At 32.8% G+C, this 20,277-nt stretch overlaps 1 protein-coding gene across 4 annotated transcripts in view; it reads left to right on the top strand.

Moving 5' to 3' along the window:
• The window catches only part of NT5DC1 (5'-nucleotidase domain containing 1), a 232,273-nt gene that overhangs the window by 1,525 nt on the left and 210,471 nt on the right, over positions 1-20,277 (top strand). For 3 of the 4 annotated variants that reach the window (XM_074310049.1, XM_074310050.1, XM_074310048.1), the window contains exons 2-5: positions 3,232-3,323; positions 4,953-5,024; positions 10,858-10,961; positions 19,201-19,280. In XM_074310049.1, coding sequence (XP_074166150.1) covers positions 3,232-3,323; positions 4,953-5,024; positions 10,858-10,961; positions 19,201-19,280 — 348 coding nt within the window. The remainder of the gene's footprint in view (positions 1-3,231; positions 3,324-4,952; positions 5,025-10,857; positions 10,962-19,200; positions 19,281-20,277) is intronic. The other variant, XM_074310051.1, reaches the window with a different exon arrangement.

Raw genomic sequence — 20,277 nt, 5'->3', positions numbered from 1 at the left:
TCCTGCTTGACTGATTCTGATTCCCAAGTCAGTTCCGCCTCCTCTGGATAGTAAAGGAGCTCAATCAAATCAAGATGGTTAGTAAAAATCATTAATTGCTTTGGTTCCACATCTCTTGAGAGGGAAATAATTTGTATCCTCATAGGGAAGCTATATTACTTAAGCGGTACCGGGAAGAGAAGACAAATTTTGACAAACAGGGACAACTTCCCCTCTCCCAAAAGAGTAATTGCTTTTGAAACTCTTTTCTAGCTAAACTACTTGGTTGTCCTGTTACATCTGATTTTCTACTTATAAGAAACTCCCACTGTGAAAGCTTGTCAGGAACAAAGGAAGCGAAATCCTTATCCTTTTTTCACTGGTCATACCATAGGGTAGATTATTTTGTTCACTTGGAGGGGAAGGGTATTTTCACGGGGACATTGAAAAGCTGGAAGGTTTCTTCCCGAGAACTGTAAGTTTGAGGGAATTGTTTTTGTTCCTATTTATCTAGCTCACGGCACGCAGGTATTTAATAAAAAGCTGTATATTGATTGGATAGAATATTGGCCTTCAGGTCAGAAGACCTGAGTTCAAATCCCACTTCTGACCCTTACTACCTTTATGGCTTTGAGCAAGTTATTTAAACTCCAGGGATTTGGGGTAGATGACCTTTGAGATCCCTCTAGTTCTTGATCTATGATCTTAATGATGAAGAAGAGCCTGGAAAATATAATTAAGATCATTTCAATGAACTGCTAGGGATAGTTCAAATAGAATAGAGAAGCCTTTGGAGAGACATAATAGTGGTCTTGAAATATCTGGAAGTTTGTCATTTAGAAGAAGGATGGATTTATTTTTATGTAGCTTCAGTGGCTTGAGAGTGAAAAGGAAACAAAGTTTGGCTTAATGTGGTCAGCAATGAGCAATTATTAAGGCACCGTGTTAAGTGCTGAAGATACACAGAAAGACAAAAATAGGTCTTCACCCCCAAGAACAATCATTCTAGAAGGAAAGAAAACAAATAATTATGAACATTCAAGCTGTATGTACCTGAGGGCAAGGGGAAAGGAGAGAAAGTATATGAAATATAAAGAAATGTGTGTTTTTAAAAAATTAATTATACAAAATGAAATACACTATGTAGAGTTCCACATGAAAGTATTTAGGCAGCATCTGCTCATTGTTAGGAATGTTCTATTGGGTGCATAACTAAACTAAATAATTTCTAATGTTCCTTGTAACTCTAGGACTCCATAGTAATAATAGCTTGTGTTTAGAAAGTAACTGACCCGTAAGGTAGGTAGTACAAGTAATAATAGTAAACCGTCTGACAGATAAATAGGCTCAGAAATTGTGACCTGCCCATAGTCAAATAGTACATGCTGAGAACAGGATTCCAATTCAGTCTTTCTCTTTTTTAAGTTTTATTTTTTAAAATTATGATATAAGAATAATGGATGTGAGATATAGTATGGCACAAGAATAGAGAAAGCTTGTTCTGAAGATAGACCTGAATTCAAGACTCAAAACGGTGATTTGCAAAGTTGTGGACTTGCTTTAATAGAAAAAGTTCTGACCAGTTCCAATGGTCTTGTAATGAAGACAACCATCTGCACCCAGAGAGAGGATAGTGGGAACTGAATGTGGACCACAACATAGTATTTTTACCCTATTTGTTGTTATTTGCTTGCATTTTGTTTTCTTTCTCAATTTTTTTTCCTTTTTGATTTGATTTTTCTTGTGTAGCATGATATTTGTGGAAATATGTGTAGAGGAATTGCCTATATATACTATATATTGGATCACCTGCCAACTGGGGTAGGGAATGGAGGAAAGAGAGAAAAAAAATTAGAACACAGAGTTTTGTAAGAGTGATTGTCAAAAATTATCCATGTATATATTTTGAAAACAAAAAGCTTTAATTTAAAAAGAAAAATAGAAAAAGTTCACTATACTGATAAAATCATGGGCCAGTCCCCATTTGTATTACTCTGTACTATAAAAAAAGATTAAAAGAAAGGCAGATCATATACCTTTCACAGATATGGGTAGATGCTGTATTCTTAACTAAGGAAAAGATTGAAGCAGTTACTGAAAGGTAAAATAAACAAAGTGGATTATGTAAAACTGAAATACTTCTGTACAAACAATTAATAAACTCAGGATAAGAAAGGAAGTGTTTGAATGGAGGAAAGTTTTTTGTATTAAATTTCTCTGATAAGTAAGAGTTTGGCTTCTAAGGTGTACAAACAGGTAATATGTGTAAATATATAATATATCCACATATCTCAAAGATAAGTATGAATATGTAAAACCAAAAGCCATACACAATAGATAAGTGGCCAAAAGATATGAACAGAGTGTTTACCAAAAAATTAAAAATTATAAAAATATAAAAATTCACCTCACATCCTGCAAATTGGTAAAGATGACTAAAAACATGGGAATAGTCTGTGTGGAAGTAGTTGTGGGAAAGTTGACAAACCAATGCATTGTTGATATAGCGCTACCAATTTTTGGAAAGATGAACATTTCTTCATACAAAGCAGAAAAAATTTACATCTCTAGTTGAGAATCTATGCTAACTAAAGCTTTCTTCTTCCTCCAAGATTACAACAAATTCAGCATGGATGTTTAAAAACTGTCCAGTTTGCTTATATTTTCTATTGAATTTGTAGATGGATATAAACCATGAGTTCCTCTGGTGATTATGCTTTTCTTTGTGATACAAAGAGGTATTTGTGGCTCATTAAAATTTATTTGAGATACCAAGTTGTTTACTTGGATACTTGGAGGTATTTTACTTATCAGAGGTTTATCATGATGTGGTTTATACCATTTAAAAAGGGTACATGGTGTAATAGAAGGACTGACCATTGGGTCAGAAGATTGTGGGTTTAAGTCCATCCTATGATACTTACTATCCATATGATCATATAACTTAAGGGCTGTATACTGTTTGCTTTCATCTCATCAAAGCAGAGAATTTTTATATTGAAAGTTTCTTACACTTATGAAGTGATGTCTAGATTTAAGTAAACAAAAATGTTTAAATTCTGCGTCATAGTTTTGATATAAGATGCTAAGTTCTTAAATTTATTTACCTTATAGGAGACTTAAACTTCAGACTTTCAAATCAGTAAATAAATTTTATTTTCAGTAGACGATTCCATGCATACATTGGGACTTGAATATTTAAAAATGAGCAATTTTACATTTACTTTACTGTATTTTTCTCTCTCATTTTAGCTTATCTATGATAGCTTTGCTCAATACTTGGTAATAGAGAAGGGATATGATAAAGAATTGCTAACTGTACCTCCAGAGAGCTGGGATTTTTGGTGAGTTTTTTTTTTTTTTTTTTTTTTTTTTAATAATCTTAGTCAATCTGGTTTTCTTTATGGACATTGTTTTCCTTTGTGTAATTTTATATAAAAGCAGAAAATATGACATGTAAGTGGGAACAGCTGACTTTTAAATCAGTCTATAATTCATAGGTAGAAATTTCTTAGTTATATGTACAGTAAAAAAATTTTGTTATTGTTAGAAATAGATTTGTTTGGAACACTTTTGTTATTAAGCATTTTCAACAATTAGCCTTTTGTTTAATTTGAGGTACCTAACTTCTTAGTTGACTTCAATTAAGAGATTGTAAAGAACTGTTTATAAATTAATTTTTTTAAATTTTCAGTTACAATTTCTCTCTCTCCCTTTATCCCCTCCTGCACTTATTGAGAAAGCAAGAAATAGCATTTCCATTATACATCTATAGTCATGCAAAATATATTTACACATAAAGAACTATTTTGGACATTAAAATGTTTACAAATATTAAGTTTGTTTCTAAGTTACCCTCACCATAAGGATCAAAAGAGGGAAGAGGAATCACACAATTTCATGCAAGCACCTAAATTAGTACATGCAATTGATAACTATGAGCATTCATTTGTTTAAATTTTAAATTTTCCTTGATAGCCTGTTTGAGGATTAACATGTGTTTGGTTTTGGTTTTTTAAAACAGTAAAAACAATTATGTTGCTTTAAATTGTCCATCTTATCATTAATGGGACCCTATCTACCCCCCCCATTAAAAAAAAAAAAAGTTCAGCTGTGATTTTGAAATACGTTCAGTTATATTTAACTCACCAAACATTTGGTGAGGCTAATCTCACAAATGGAAAAAACGGGTATTTTTTCTATGAAATTACTGATTATAGGGATTAAGTTCTAAACTAAATAATGTGCTTCCAAAACACTGTCAGTTTGTTAAAATCTCTCAACAATTTGCTGCTATTATTCCTATCTTTTTTTTTTTTATGTTAGGGAATAATCAAACTTCACTTTCCATTCTCCAGTTTCCCATACCTCTTCTAAAATGTCAAATAAACATCCTGGTTGGCCTATTAATGATTCTGGCTCAGAGATGGAGATTTAAAAGCTTGACCTAAAATAAAACTAAATTTCAAAGAAGCTTAGCAATTGAAAAATAATTTTAAGTTCAAAGGAAAAATTTTAAATCAAGTAAGTAATAAAGTAATCATTTTCCCATCTCAGGCTTTTAAATGTAAAAAGTTGAAAATTTTAATAACTAGATTATGGTGGCATTGGTGGTTCATCCAGATAACATGGGACACATCATATTTGGACCAATCAGTCTTTGGATTGGTCAGTCTATTATGAAATAATGGATTTGTACTCAGTGCATTTGGAATAAAATCCTGTCTGATTCATACATTTAGTGGTTCCACTTTTAGCATTTTAGTGGACCTTCTTTGGATTATTTATTACCTTTGAAGTCCTAGGGCTTGTTTGTCATTTTTTTCTATATTGTAGTTATATTTAACATTCTTTTAATGAAAATGTCTTCCTCTAACATTCCAACTTTGTAATGGCCCATTATTTTATTCACCATTCAGATATATAAGCAAAGTAAAATACCTGTTTTAGTAACCAATGTTTCTGCATTTTAGCTGTAAGGGCTTGGCATTGGATCTGGAAAAAGGAAATTTTATTAAACTTGCAGTTGATGGAACAGTTCTGAAGTAAGTAAAAGAAAAAAATCAGTTCTTTAGTCAAAAATAACTTTAATCTTTCAACTCTTGATTTTAACAAAATGTGTTAAATGTAATAGTGTTTCATTCAATTAATCAACCTTTAAGCCCTTATTGAATATTTACAATGTATCTATTTGCTTTGTCATAACCATTTAAAAATTTTATTTTAAAAATTCTGAGCATCAATAAACAGGAACATTTTTACATACAAAGAAAAACATAAAAAAAATTATTGTATGTGAAATTGAATCATAATTCAAACAACTTGTTTTTTGAGTTTAATACACAATTCAACATGTTAGTTCCAAAAGCTGACCTTGTTACCTTCTAAACCCACTTCAGCTTTATTTTGTGTTTTTTGAATGCTTTATTCGTTCTTTTCCCCTTTTTTCTTCCTTCCTTTGTGCCTTCTTTTGCCTTCTCCTTTCCTCTGTCTACTTTTCCTTGTCTGCCTGCACTTCCAAAAAAACCATGCAATTCCTCTCTCCCTCTCCTCATTTTAAGTAATTGACAGGCATACAAACCAAATCCACATTGACAATGGCCAAAAATGTGTGTCTCATTTTGTACCTTTCTCAAGAGGTTGTTCTCTTGGTTCTGCTCACTTTATTGCATTCATTCATACAAGATTTCCCAGGTTTTTCTGTGTCTTTTTTCATTACATTCATAAATTATGCTATTCTTTGTGGCAAGTAAAATGCAATATAGGCAAAATGAGGTACATTTTTTCCCAAGGCAAGATAATCAATCATTTATTAACAGTAGCATATATAGCTATTAATAAAGTGAGGCTGGCTGCCCTTAATTAGACCAGCAACTTATTTAGCCGGGGCTGAACATTGGAGTACTTGGGAAGCTTTCCAATTAAGTGCATTTGGGGAAAATAGGTTGGTCTTTAGGTATGAAGGATTAAGCTCCTCTCTCATAATTAAGGAATGTTCATTGCTTTGCCTTCCAGTTGCCTCTAGCAATCTTGGCTAGAAAAACAGTTCATAAACCATCCCTTTGGGGAGACCAAACTACTTCTACTTTTGACATGGAAAGATTGTCATAGAAACTTATTGGGTTTTTTTTTTTTCCTCAAAACACCAACTGCCGACATTTATCAATTTTCTTTTTTTTTTTTTTTTTTTTTTTTGCTTTCAACTTAATGTCTTTTTTGATTTTCAATATTTATATTTTTATGTTTAGTTGGACTTTTAAATTTGTTGCTTTTCTTATGGTTTGTTTTAGGTTGTTTATTTTTTGTTGCATGATTAATTCATAGTCTGTTCTTTTAGAGATGAATATGTTCCCTAAAAATTACTTTGGCTACATCCTAAAAGTTTTGATATGTTATTTCATTGCTGTAATATTTTTAAATGAAATTTTGTATTTTTGTGATTTTTCTACTTTCTCCCATCAATTCCTTAGGATTAAATTATTTTTATTCAACTTTGAATTTTTCTAGTTAAAGGATTTTTGTTGATTGTAATTTTTTTGGTTGTTTTTCTTTTAAATATTTCTGTTTCTACTTTTGTTCACAAAGTATTTTACAAAATTGACCATGTATGCTACTAAGAATTATCTGTTCCTTTCTTTTCCTGTTTAGTAATTGTCAGAGATCTATCACATTTAGCTTTACAGTATAAGTATTCTTGAGTATAATAAGCCTTTGTCTTTTATGGAATTGTATATTACAAGATTTTTTTTTCTTCTTTATAGAATTTAACAAGTTTTATGAGATCCTGACTGATTCCTTGGTACCTGAATTCTCAGTTGCTTGTTGTATTTTTTTTTTTTTTGACTTGGTAGCTTCAGATTTTGACTATGATATTCCTGGGAGTTTATCTCTTGGGGTTGCCATCAGAAGTTGACTTTATTATTTCTTATTTTCTTTCTGATTTTAGTAAATCTTGAAAGTTTTCGTTTATAATTTCCCAAAATGTGAACCAGAAATTTCTTTTGATTATGGTTTTCAAAATGCCTAATGATTTTTAAATTCTCTCTCATTTGTTTTCCAGATAAGTTGCTTTTGATGACATTTTAAATTTTGTGGATAATTTGATAATGCAATAATATTTTGCACCTCAAGGAGCTATTAACTCTTAGTCTATTCTAATTTTAAGTCTTTCTATTTTCAATACTTCAAATTTCAATTTACCTAATGGATAAGGTTTTTCTACTTTCTATTCTAAATGATTTATTTTCCTTCTAATAAGATCTAGAGATCTTATTTTTTATCTCTTCATTTTTATTTTCCATATACTCTTGAAATTCTTATGAACAAATCTTCTCTCTCCCCTTTATTCCCCTTCCCCCACCAATCTGCTTATATTTGTTGGGAAGGAGCCTTTTTCTTGGTTTTCTTTTTTGTATGTCTCCTAATAATATTTCTTAAGGATTTGGTTTCTTTTTCCATTTCTTTATGTTTCTTGACTCAGTTTCTTATTGAAGATTTTGAACAGCATTATTTCTCTGCCCTTTCCTGTCCTCTTAAATTGTATCATAATTTATGTCTGTTTGGTTCTAACCTAGACTTCTTGGACTCCTGTCATTGGCTTTGCCTTCCCTGGAGTATCTGTTCTGAAAGCAGTGACATAGTTTGATCAATGTACTGCTATCTTTCTGTTCCCCCTAAGGTTTCTAAGGTCAGGGTTTGTGGTTTTTTGGCTTGTCCAGCTGCTTGCACTGCTATAATTCTAGTCTGAATGAAGAAACTCTTTAATGTTTTTCTTTGGATTTCTTGTACATTTTTTGGATCCAGTACCTTTTTTTAGTTTGTTGAGTATATGTAGTAGAAATATACTCCTCAGCACCATCTTTTTAAATTTTTTTGCCTTTTAAAAAATTGTTTTCTTTATTTTTCTGGCTATACACATACATTAATTTTCTTAATACACATTTCTTTATGAATTATGTTGGGAGAGAAAAATAACATCATCTTAGTAAGTCACCACCTTACCTCCTCTCCTTTTTTTTCCTTCTTACCTCCCCATACTGAGTCTTCCCATTTCACTCAGGCCACTGAGCACTCATGGGCCCATTCCCATTGTTGACCTGCGTGTGAGCTTTTATCTGCTCCATTTCTAACTTGGTCTAAAAACTCCCCTTTTTTAGGAATGTGTTGGTCTTCTACTCTTGGGCCTTACCATATTTGTGAGATATCTGATAGGTTTAGCACACTGCAGTTCAGAACTACCAATCTCAAGTGAAACATTACTCTTGATTCTCTCTAGTAATTGAAATAATAGGTAGGTGCAACTATGCTTAATTATAACCCTCTTTCAAAACTGATTCTTCTCTATAGTCCTTTCTCCTACCTCATCCTTATAACCATAAAAACTACTCTTTGTCCTGATCATGACCTCTGTATACTCTCTTGCTTCTTATTCTGTCCTTGCTTTCAGCCTATTCCTTTTGGCTAGATAATTTAAATTATACTCATCCCCTATAATAGGTTGAGTTTTTTTATTTTTCTATTAGTCTCACCCAGCTTTCCTATATTGGGTAATCCTTATGATTTTCTTTTTCTATTTCTAGATGCTGGAGAAAATCATGGATATGGTCTTCTATAAATTCATGCAATTGTAACCTGAGCAGGCTCATTACTTTGTCTTACTTTGCTCTTAATGGTCCCTCTGTATCATATCACAGAACTTCTAAACCTTTTCTTTTCTCTTCAAATTCAGACCAGTTCAACAAATTTTGTTGAATATGCAACACACTGATAAGTACTAAATCTTTAGAGATAGTATCTGCCTATAATGAAGCTATTATTTAATATGAAGAGATAACATCTATAAGTGTGAGATCTGAAATTGTCCACTCTGTAAGAAAAATCACTGAGGCAGAGTTTCAAGCCAAAGAACTTTATTGTCAATTATCCCCCTTAATGAAGTGGATCTCAGATATTCCTCATAATCTGGGCTGCCCTTGACCCCAGGACCTTGTTTTTATATTGTTTGATACTTAAATATACAAAAGAGACATGTTAGAATGTAAAATCTCATTGGCTGATAGACCTACTCTGAGGGCCAAAAATGATTTATCTTAAGATAAGTAATACATTGGATAAAAGCAAGGGAATATCACTACTAAGTGGTTATAACATAGGCCTAAGATGGTCCCCTTCTCATATTGGACAAGAGAGGGTGGGCTGGAGGTACAAAAATAATTTGGAGGACTTTCCAAATAATTAAGGCATCCTATACACACTAGGCTTGGATATGGAATTTGAGGAAAACAGAATGAATATATCTTTGTCAGCATTTTTGTGGCTGTGAAAATAGGCTTCATAATTGGTAAATAAATAGTGATCCTTAATTAAAGTTTGAGCTTACTATAAACCTATCATATCTGATTTTCTCCATATGATTTGTCTAAAATATCAAACTGATTAATTCTGATTGAAGTAGATTAGTTGCCCAAATAAATCATTCCTAAAATCATAAAATCATTTAGGCCAAATGTTGTTAATCCAAAGAAAAAATGCATGTGAAGTAATGAGAAATAGAAGGGAAAAAAAATTTATTCCTATTTGGAAGGATCAGTGAAAATATATGGAATGGTTGGTACCTGAGTTGGACTTTGATGGAAAGAAATAAATTTAATTTTAATTAACAATTTCTAATAATAACTTTATAGCATCATCTTAATACCAATACTAAATAGAGTAAACAGTTACCAATAAGTATTTTCTGAATTGATTTAATGATTAATTGAATTAATTATTTAACTAAATTGATGAATAATTAATAATTGTTTATGATACTTATTTAATAAATTTAATGAATGGTTAGTAATTGTTTATAAAATTGATTTAATAAAAATTAATATAAGGCAGAGGTAGAAAAAGCCCATTTAGAGTATGTGGTACAGAGTCTGTGTAATAGTGAAGCAGTGGAGATACTATTATACAAAGTAACATATTCAGAACTCAGAAAATTTGGAGAGGGAATAAATAATATAATAAAATCAAGACAATAATGCTGAAAGAACATTTGAAAACTCTACAAGCTAAGTATTTGATTTGAAAGACAAAATGAGGAAATAATCTTGAGAATTACTGGTTTCCCTGTCTCCAAATAAAAAACTCATGTATTCTTTAGGAAATAAAATAAGAAAATTCCTGAGAAATATTGGAAATAATGAACAAAGTACTGAACAGTAAAACTCAAAGGAATCCTTCCTATTCAGAAGACAAAAGTGAACAAGGCACTTGGATAACTTGGAGAGTCTGATAAATCATTGTTTTCATGAAGCTGTCTAATATCTTTTGGAAGTCTCACCTTATCTTAAGGATTAGTCAGAACATTTATAGTAAGCATGTAATGGAATATTGCAATAAAGATTGCTAAATTATTTATACTCTTCATTAATGCTTTTTATTCATGCATCACAGTCTGATTTGTGTTATACTTATTTATATTTGTATCTTATCATTGCTCCCAATTGTATATTCTTAAGGACAAGAACCACATTTTATTTCTTTTTGTATCCTTCTCAATGAAAGTATGATATGTAATAAAATTAGTTTTCCAAGAAGGGGCTACATTGGGAGTCAAAATGATGAATTGAGTTTGGGATTTAATTTGGAAGTTCAAGTTATCAATAGAATATCAATAAATATGGAAATGTCCAAAAAGGCATCTGGAAAATGTGGTCCTAGTGGTTTCCATATAGTAGATGTTCAGTAAAAATCTATTCTATTGAATTAAGAATATATGCAGGAGATACTTTTGGTGCCACTAGCAAAGTAAAACAAAAACCCAGAGGGACACAGTGCTAAGGTAAAATTTGTTTGAGCTACTACTGAATTTTGCTTATCTTCCAAAATTAGGGCAAGTCACGGCACCAAGATGATGACTTCTGAAGAGCTTATGGGAATATATGGAAAGAAGAAGTGGAAATACTTTCCAGAGTTTTTAGTGGCTTCTCGCTCAGGTACAATGTGTAGTCCAATGACTTGATGATACAAGGGAGGCTAACTTTATTTTGGTTTTGGTCCCAATGCAGAACAGTTGTAATGTAAGAGGCAAGCATTGGTTTCTTGCTTAATGAGAAGTAGGTGATTACTGTGGTATAATATCAAGAGAACGTGACATGGGCTCAGAATCCTTTATCTTCTGCTATGCGCTAATTGTATGATTGAATGCAACTCATTTAACTTCTTTAGGGCTCACTTTCTTATATAAAAAAAGAGACTTGATCTTTAAGGTCCTTTCTGAAGTTTTAGATTGATCTGTGAAGTAGAAGAGTATATAGCATTCTAGGCAGGTAGAAGACCTCTATGGTGCTGTTCCTCTTTATTTTAATTTTAAAGGCTTTCCTGACATTGACTTTTTTGCAGAGATAAGGACTGATAGCATAAAGGTATTAGGAACCTCACCTAACTACCTCATAACTATTTTCACAAAGTGAAATGGGTTACACTTGGAGTCAAAAAGATCCACCCATAATTCTCCTTTAGTTGTGTGACCCAGACAAATCATTTAACTTCTTGACCTGGATTCAATGATCTCTAGAATCCCTTCCACCTCTAAATCTTTGGTCCTGTAATATTTTGTCTTTGTTACCAACTCTTTGGAGAAGCTGATTAGTACTAGTGGATAGGGCCTTGGGTCTAGAGGCAGAAGGACAGAGTTCAAATCTGGCCTCAGACACTTACTATGTGACTCTAGACCAACCACTTAACTCTGTTTGTCTCAGTTTCCTCATTTGTAAAATGAGCTAGAGAAGGAAATGGCAAACCACTCCAGTATCTTTGCCAAGAAACCCCCAAATGTGGTCACAGAGTCAGACACTACTGCACATCACCACCACTACCAGCTCCCTTTATATCTTTAATTAATGCACTTTACTCTTCCTTCCTGTTGTGGAACAGGTTTAGGATAATAAGTTCAGGGCTAGAAGCACCCTTCACAATCACCTTTTTGTCAGCACCATTTATTTACCCCCACTCATATGTGTCAGGTGCTATACTAAATGCTTGGAGGGTACCTTATACTACATTTTCATTTGGTAGATGAAGAAAACAGAAATTGTGACTTGCATATGTTCATAGGGCACAAGGTAATAAAGGGCAGATTTGGGATGCAAACTCAGGTCCTCTAATTTCACATGCATCTTCTTTTACTCACTGTAGTCATCAAAGTAGAGTGGAAAGAAGTTCAGGGACCTGAATTCTAGTTTTGGCTACAAAGAACTATGTGTAATTTGCATGTCATTAAATCTAAATCACAGTTTCTTTGTCTGAAAGTAATGAGGTTCCATAAAAAAGTGTAGAGGGCCAAAGGTAGTAGAGGAACTCCGGTATACTTGAAGCAGGGTGTTTACTCAGTGTGATTGATGAGATAACGGTTCTCTAGTTCACATATACTTAGTCTGATATAATGATGTAATCACTCTAGTTGGCATATATTAATTACTGTGATGTAATGAAGTAATCAGACTGAGGTATTTAAGGGCTGAGAGGACTGGAGAGGAGAGCTCAAGCTAGATCTCAGACTCAGACTCAGACTCAGACACAGACACAGAAAATGGAGACTCCTGGTGGCTCTCCTGCCTTTATCACTTCTCTACCTAAAACCAAGGCCTATCCAGAGATCCTCCAGAGAGCTAGTCTGGACATTACAAAAAAGTATGATTATTTTATGATATCATAAACATTGGTTTTAAAATTTTTACTTTAATATATATGTTAGTTTTTATAAATTTGAGAGCATAATATGCCTACTCTACCCATTTTAGTTTGTGGTTTGCATTTAAATATTCAAGGATAAAAGTATATAAGTTGAATTGTTACCTACTGTCATTATTTGAATATCCCTTTTGATTGGCTGACGTGAATATTTTTAGTATCTGGACATGAGAATTGTTTTTCTTCCTATAAAAAATTCAACAATTCAAAAATCTTCAGTTATTTCTTACAAATATTTATTTATCCACTTTTGGAAAAATGAAGTTTACATATTTTGAATTAGGATGAAAATTACAGGAAGAGTATTCTAAGCCATAATAATAATAACAATAATAATGATAATACTATTACTAAGCCAATAATTTTATTTTATTGTATTTCATCATTTTTTTTTTCCTGAGGCATTTAGGATTAAGTGACTTGCTCAGGGTCATACAGCTAGGAAGTATTAAACGTCTGAGATCAAATTTGAACTCAGGTCCTCCCGACTTTAGAGCTTGTACTCTATCCACTGTGCCACCTAGCTGCCACCAAGCCTATAATTTTAAAATTTAAAATAATTTAGCATATGATTATTAGAAAATGATTTAAAGTTTTAAATAAGTAAGAAAAATAGATTTCACATGATGGTTTGATATATAGGGGTACAGAGCTCAAAATTCAAGTTTGTTAGGTAAGGGGTTTCTAGTCATTCTACTTGTAACAGAACATATCAATGACTCTAGAAATGCTGTTTCCTTAACTTAAAATTTAAAAAATTAAAAACACTTGGAAGAGTTTCATTTATGGCTTTTTAAAATATGCTACAAATTAATCCATTAACTGACATGTCTGTTCTATATAGAAAATAATCATAAAATATATAAAAATTTTTCCTCTTTCATCTGAACCTATCCTATAGATTTAAACTTGCTATTGAATGATTCCCACAAGATGTCACTCTTCCCTTAAATTAACTCCTCTTGCTTAACTGTCATACAAATTATCACCTTGTAATGATTCTGCTTATCTCTGGTGCATGGATTCAAGATTAGAGCTGAAAGGCCTTTGTGAGGAGGTTATCACTGTAGTCTTCTCCCCCTCCTTTTCTTTTTTTTTTTTTTAAACATGAAAAAATTGCAACCCAGGGAATTTGGGGCTTACCTGTTTATATGGATAATGATTATAAGAGGTGGGATTTGAAGTCAGAACCTCAACCTCAATACCCTTTCTACTCTATCACTTTCAGAACTGCACTGGGATTAGTTGTAGGGTTTGTCTTTTGTGAGTGAGGTAAGGATTTGCTTGGATAGCATGCTTCATAGTTAGATATTGTCAAGTTTTGATAGGTGGATGGATTCTACTAGTTTAGAACTATGGACTGAAAAGGAAAAATTCTGAGGAATTCTATATAATTCTTTACTTACATAAAGCTTGATAAATAGATTTAATTTTAAAATTTCCCAAGTAATTTATATATAGTAGTAGCAGCTAAAATTCATATAAAGCTTTTAGGTTTACAAAACTCTTTACATATATCTTATCTGATCCATATAACAGCCAGTATGATAGATGCTATTACTAAAATACCTGTGAGGGGTAAAATCCTCATCCAAAAATGACTATTCAGAGACCTATCTAAGCAAAAAGCAGAAAAGTTGTTGTTTATTAATTAATAAATTCTCATGAGAATGAGCAGTTCTACCACAAGGAGGGAAAGAGAGAAAGCTGGCGGTAGAAGGGCTAAAGAATTGGTAAAGATATACAGTTTTTGTAGGTTCTGTTAGAAAGGATTACATCATAAGTTGGGGAGTATTAAGAAACAGGTGCCCTCTCCCCTTAATTGAATGTTAAATATTGGTGTCAAAAACAGATTAGAATGGAATGCTTTCAGTTTTCCTGGTTCTGAGAGGAACCATACATCAGACCTTCAAAATTCAGATTACTAAGCTAACATCATTTAATAATTTAAATATTGATAACATTGAACAGGGATAATTGTCATCATTTCAGGTTAAATAAACATATCTAAAGTTTAAGTAAATATTGGCTAATACACAACATACTTATGCAGGTCACAGAGACATAGGAATAATGAAAAATAAAATACAGAAAAGGAATTTAAACATTCCAGGAAGTTCTTCACCTTATCTCCATTCCACACATACCCATTTTATTTATGAGATAATTGAGGCTGATAGAAATTAAGTGACTTCTCAGTCTCCTTTTCTGGCTCCTCATCTATATCACATTCCCTAATTGTGGGTATTCCTTTGGCTCTTTCTCTGAGCATTCTTCTCTATGGGTTTTTCATAACTTCAGTAGCAGTCATTTGTTAGACTTCTCCCTATGCAGATGAATCCCAGATCTACAACCTCAGAGTTTCCCAAGCTTCAGTGCAGTACTTCCAATTACCTATTGAATATTTCAGACTAGATATTTCAGTGATGTCTTAAATTCAACATGCCTAAAAGTGAACTCAACAATTGTTCCCCCCTAGATTTTCTCCCCAACTTCTGTTTCTCTATTGAAAATACTACCATACTTAAAATCATTCAGGTTTGTAATCTAGGTATCATCCTAAATTCCTCATTCCACATATCCAGTTATTTTCTAAGTCTGCTATTTGAATCCCCCATCATATTCCTCTCTTCTCATTTAACTACCCTTTTGCTTTAGGAACTCATCACCTCTTGCCTTCTTTATTGCAATATCCTTCTATTTGGTCTTACTGCCTCAACACTTCTCATTGTTCTAGTTCATTCTATACATTTCAGCCAAATTGAATTTTTTAGGTGACAATCTGACTATGTGACTTCCCTTCTCAATCCACTCTAGTGGATTTCTGTTGCCTCTAGAATAAAACATATAAGCTCCTCTTTTTCATTTTTAAAGTTCTATATGACTCTCTTCAGCCTCCTTATATGTGACTACCCTGCTATATTCTACAGTCCAGCCAGACTGGCCTTTTCACTGTTTCTCATGAACCCCAGTCCATGTGCTGAGCCTGGGCCTTTCAATGGCTGCCTTACATGTTTGGAATGCACTTTCTCCTCCCTTCTGCCATATAGAGTGTGACCCAAAAGCCAGCTTTGGCAGTAAGTCTTTCTTGATCCTTCAATGGCTGGGTCTCTCCTATAGTATCTTATATTCAGCTACTTTGTGCACAATTGTATATACGTATACATATTACACATTAAAGTCACATACATGTATACATATATGTAATGCCTTTATTAACTTTTTGTCCTGGATGTTTTTATATGTAATTGTCTCCTCTATTACAATGTAAACTCAGTGTGAGCAGGGCTTATTTCATTCTTTGTATTTGTATCCTTCCCCAGCATCTAGCAGAAGCCTTGCACTTAGTGGGTGTTTAATTCTTGTTAGTTGACTTGCTTAGGGTCACAGCTTTTAAACAGTATTGGAACTTAGGCTATTGTGATTCTAAATACCATCCTTTATCCATTATGATACTTATTTGCCATACATACTAATTATTGTATGTTTTAGACTAAAACATAAAAAACATTGTGATTTTTTTTGTTTTTTGTTTTTTTTTAATTAGAGAACAAGGCCTTGGAGTAGTAAAGGTTTATTTGTTTGTGTTTTTTCCTAGTGATGGAATTTTTTCTAAAAATGTTAAATTTTTCATATATCTTTATTTCTGTCCCTGTCATCAAAAAGACAAATTTGTAAGATGTGTGATGAGAAGAATAAGACTGCAGATTATTCCTAGAGAACAGAATTTTCTTGGTACAAGAGATATCTTCATTAAAGTTTTTAAACTTTACATTGATCTTATTAGTTCAGTGTTCCAAGTCATGAAAGTAATAGTTGTCAGAGAACTAAAAGAGAGGGTAAAGTATAGGTGGAAGGTTGTAACTTTTATAAAAAAATATAGTTGATTCCCAGATTGTAGTAGAGCAGGTAGTATATAGTGGAGGCAACTTGATGGATGCTATGGAAAGAATGCTCAGTTCAAATCCCAGTTTTATCACTTGCTTTCTCTAGCAAGTCATTTACTCTCCTTGAGCTTCAGTTTCCTTATCTGAAAGGATTGAATTAAGAAGACTTCTAAGGATCTTTCCAGTTCTGAATGCCTAAGCTCCTCTCAGTCTTAGTTTGAAAAACATAGAAATCCTAACCCTTTGAGTTCCTTTCTCTGTCAATGCTATCCTTTTTTCCAATATCATTGAAAAGAGGAATGAGTAACATGACTAATACATAATTGCCCATGTATAATCAATATCAGATTGCCCTCTTGGGGAGGTGGGAGCAAAGGAGAGCAGGGAGAAAAATTTAGAACCATACATCTTACAAAAAATGAATGTTGAAAATTGTCTTTATGTTACTTTCCTTATATCCTTGGTACTTATCATAATGCCTAATATATGGTAGGCAATTAATAACTGGTTATTGATTTCATCAGATCAGTAAAATGACTAATATTGAAGCCTTGTGAAGGATGATTTGGGTTGGGATTGAGAGTATAGAAAAACCTGTTAGGCAGGATATTGTAATAAGAGAGAGAAGAGAACAAGCATTTTTTTTTAAGTACCATTTTTAAATACCAATACAGACTTTAAAAATATTATCTTATTCAATCCTCTCAAATACCCTGGAATATATGTGTTATTGTTATACCCATTTTACAGTTGGAAAATCTAAGACAAACAGAGGCTAAGTAATTTGCTCAGAGTCAAACAGCTAATCAGTGTCTAGTTGGATTTGAACTTAGGCTTTCCTGACTTCAAGCCTAGCACTCTATCCACTATAACATCTAGCTGCCTCCTAATCCAGGTGAAGGATAACGGAAGTCCTTTTAGGTGAAAGTTCTTTAGGTCTAGCCTCACCCAGACCCATCATGCTGTTTTCCATTCATCTTCATCTTATAGTGACCCCATGCATATTTCTTACAGTTTTTCAGGAAAAAAAAACAAAAACAAAAAACAACTCCTCCCCGGCCATCACTTTCCTATGTGTATTGTTTTCCCCATTAGGATGTCAGCTACTGATGGCCAGAGACCATCTTGCTTTTTTGTATCCCTAGGGCTTAAAATAATTATTCATTCATTCATTTTTAATAGAGTGGTGACAACTGGAATTAATGGGGAGGGATTTACGTAAAAGACATTGTAAAGGTAGCATCAAGGAGCTTGGCAGTTTGTCACATGTGAGAGGTGAGGAGAATTGTGGATGTGGAATGGTATGGAGAACAGTCTGTGCTAGGAAGAAATTTGGAAATCATCTGCATTAATTATAGTAATTGAGGCACCAGGACTGAATTAGGCTGCCACATGTATAAGAGGGAAAAAGAAGCTCAAGGACAGAACTTTAGGGATTGGAAAGAGGGAGAGTAGCCCTCTCAAAAGACATGAAAAAAATGGACTTAGAAATGTAAGGTAGTAAGATTTGGAAGTTGTGAAAGAATAGATTGCCTAGGAAGAAGTAGTAAACAGTGTCAAATATAAAAGGAAATAATAAAAGAATGATGATGACAAAAAGTTACTGAGGTGGGGAAGAGGGAAAAAAGTTATACTTCTCCAACTAGACTTCCCCACCTTTCAAATAAAAATAAATATTCTCTGCTAGTTTTGAGAGTAGTTGTATAGATTGGGAAAGTCTAAAATACCGAAGAGATGATCAGGTCACTTCACTTGGCTGTCTCAGAGTTTCATTTGTGTGGATAATTGAAAGTCACATCTCATTAGATGTAAGTTTTTTGAAGGCAGGAACTGTTTCTTTTTTTTTTTTTTTTTGCATCCCATGTAATTACAGTATCCAACAGAGAGAAACTTAATCAATGGCTTTTAATTGATTAAAAGTGAAATAATCTGAGGAGAGGTCCTTATAGCAGTTTGTTGCCTGGCATTTATTGCTATGAGGTGTGTGTATGTGTGTTTAAAAAATTAACATTGATTTCAGGAACCTCTGGCTATAATAGGCCATTTGTTTGTCAGATGTTAAGTTTGTTTTTAAGTTTGTTACAGGTTTGAATACAGGTTACAGTTTTCAAAAAATAAAATTTTATTTTTCTTTGCATAAAGTGCTTTTCATTTAAATTGATTGGCTTTTATTAAGCACCTTCTGTTTGCTAGGCACTGTATTAAGGGCTGAGAGTACAAATAGTGGGGGGGTAAAAAAAAAAAGAAAGACATTCTCTGCCCCTCAAGAAACTTGTAATTTAATAAGATAAGACAACACAGAAAAGAAAAATGAAAAATAAGGAGGAGATAACCAGCTCCTGGGAATGATAAACACTACTAATGGAGGTTTTGATGTCAAATGGCTGGCTTGTTAATTGAGCCTTTAGAGCTAAACATTTCATTAGAAGAAATAAAACTTTCAGTGGAATAATTGCAGCATGGAAAAGAAGTGTGTCGTCCGTCTAGAATCTAATGTCACTGAGACATATTTTCTTGTATTTGGTACAAGTTAAACATCCCTGTTGATACCCAATTAACAAATAACTCATTTTCATTTTACTTTTTTTTTCCCCAGCAAAATATTATTTCTATGACAACTATTTTGACCTTCCTGGAGCCCTTCTTTGTGCCAGGATTGTGGATTACTTAACCAGGGTGAGTGCTGAATCCGTCTGCTTTTTCATATGAAGTCTTTGACTATAACTTTACAGAGATATTGATTCTTTTTGAATTGAGTTTTACCATCCAGTTATTAGTAATGTTTTTCTCTTGTAATTTAAGTGTTGATCAAAGAAGATAAATACCAGATATTTTCTCAATATTTGGGGACATATTAAATAGTAATTTCCTTTTTTGTTTTTCAAACATTGGGAGTAAATATCCAGCAGGGGGTGCAGATGTTTAGAACAAGAAAATATGAAGCAATTTATGGCTTGATATTTTTTCATAATTTCATAGCTAAAATGAAGTGTGTAAAGGCAATGTAGAAAATATGACACACACATCCACATAGACATATATAGAAATAATTTCTAAATGAGAAAATTTTAAAAACTAAGTTGATGTAGTATCATATGATTATAGAGTTAGAGCTGGAAAGGTCCTTAGCATTCCTTCTTCTTACAAATGAGGACACTAAGACTGAATAAAGCTAATTTACTTTTAAAGTCATATAACCAGTAAGTTTTTGAAACAAGGTTGAAAATCACTAAGATCTTTCTGATTCCAAGATCAGTGCTCTATCTACTTGCACCACTTTAAAAAATTTACTCTTTTTCAGTAGTATTTAATAAGCTATTAATGTATATCTAAAAAGAAGCTTGTTTCACACATTCTCAGAGTTGGAAGAGATCTCCAGGGCCTTTAGATCAAACTATACCCTTTGTTAACAACACAGTTAAGTGATTAGCTGATTCTTGCTTGAAGACCTCAAGTGAAAGATTGGGGAGAGGAGAAGCCTGCTCTCTTTTCTTTTACAAAAAATTAAATATATGTTTTTTGATCAGCAGAAATCTGCCTTGTTTTCCTCCCATCTCAATTTTCCTTCTTACCACTACCCCACAGTAAGAAAGAAAGAAAAACAAAACCACTATTACAAATATATATATAGTCAAAAAAAATCTGTGCATTGGCCATGTTTCTTTCTTCTTCT

This window comes from Sminthopsis crassicaudata, chromosome 4 (assembly GCF_048593235.1).
Source record: "Sminthopsis crassicaudata isolate SCR6 chromosome 4, ASM4859323v1, whole genome shotgun sequence".
NCBI classification, from domain to species: domain Eukaryota; kingdom Metazoa; phylum Chordata; class Mammalia; order Dasyuromorphia; family Dasyuridae; genus Sminthopsis; species Sminthopsis crassicaudata.
This window is presented reverse-complemented; position numbering and strand designations above follow the sequence as displayed.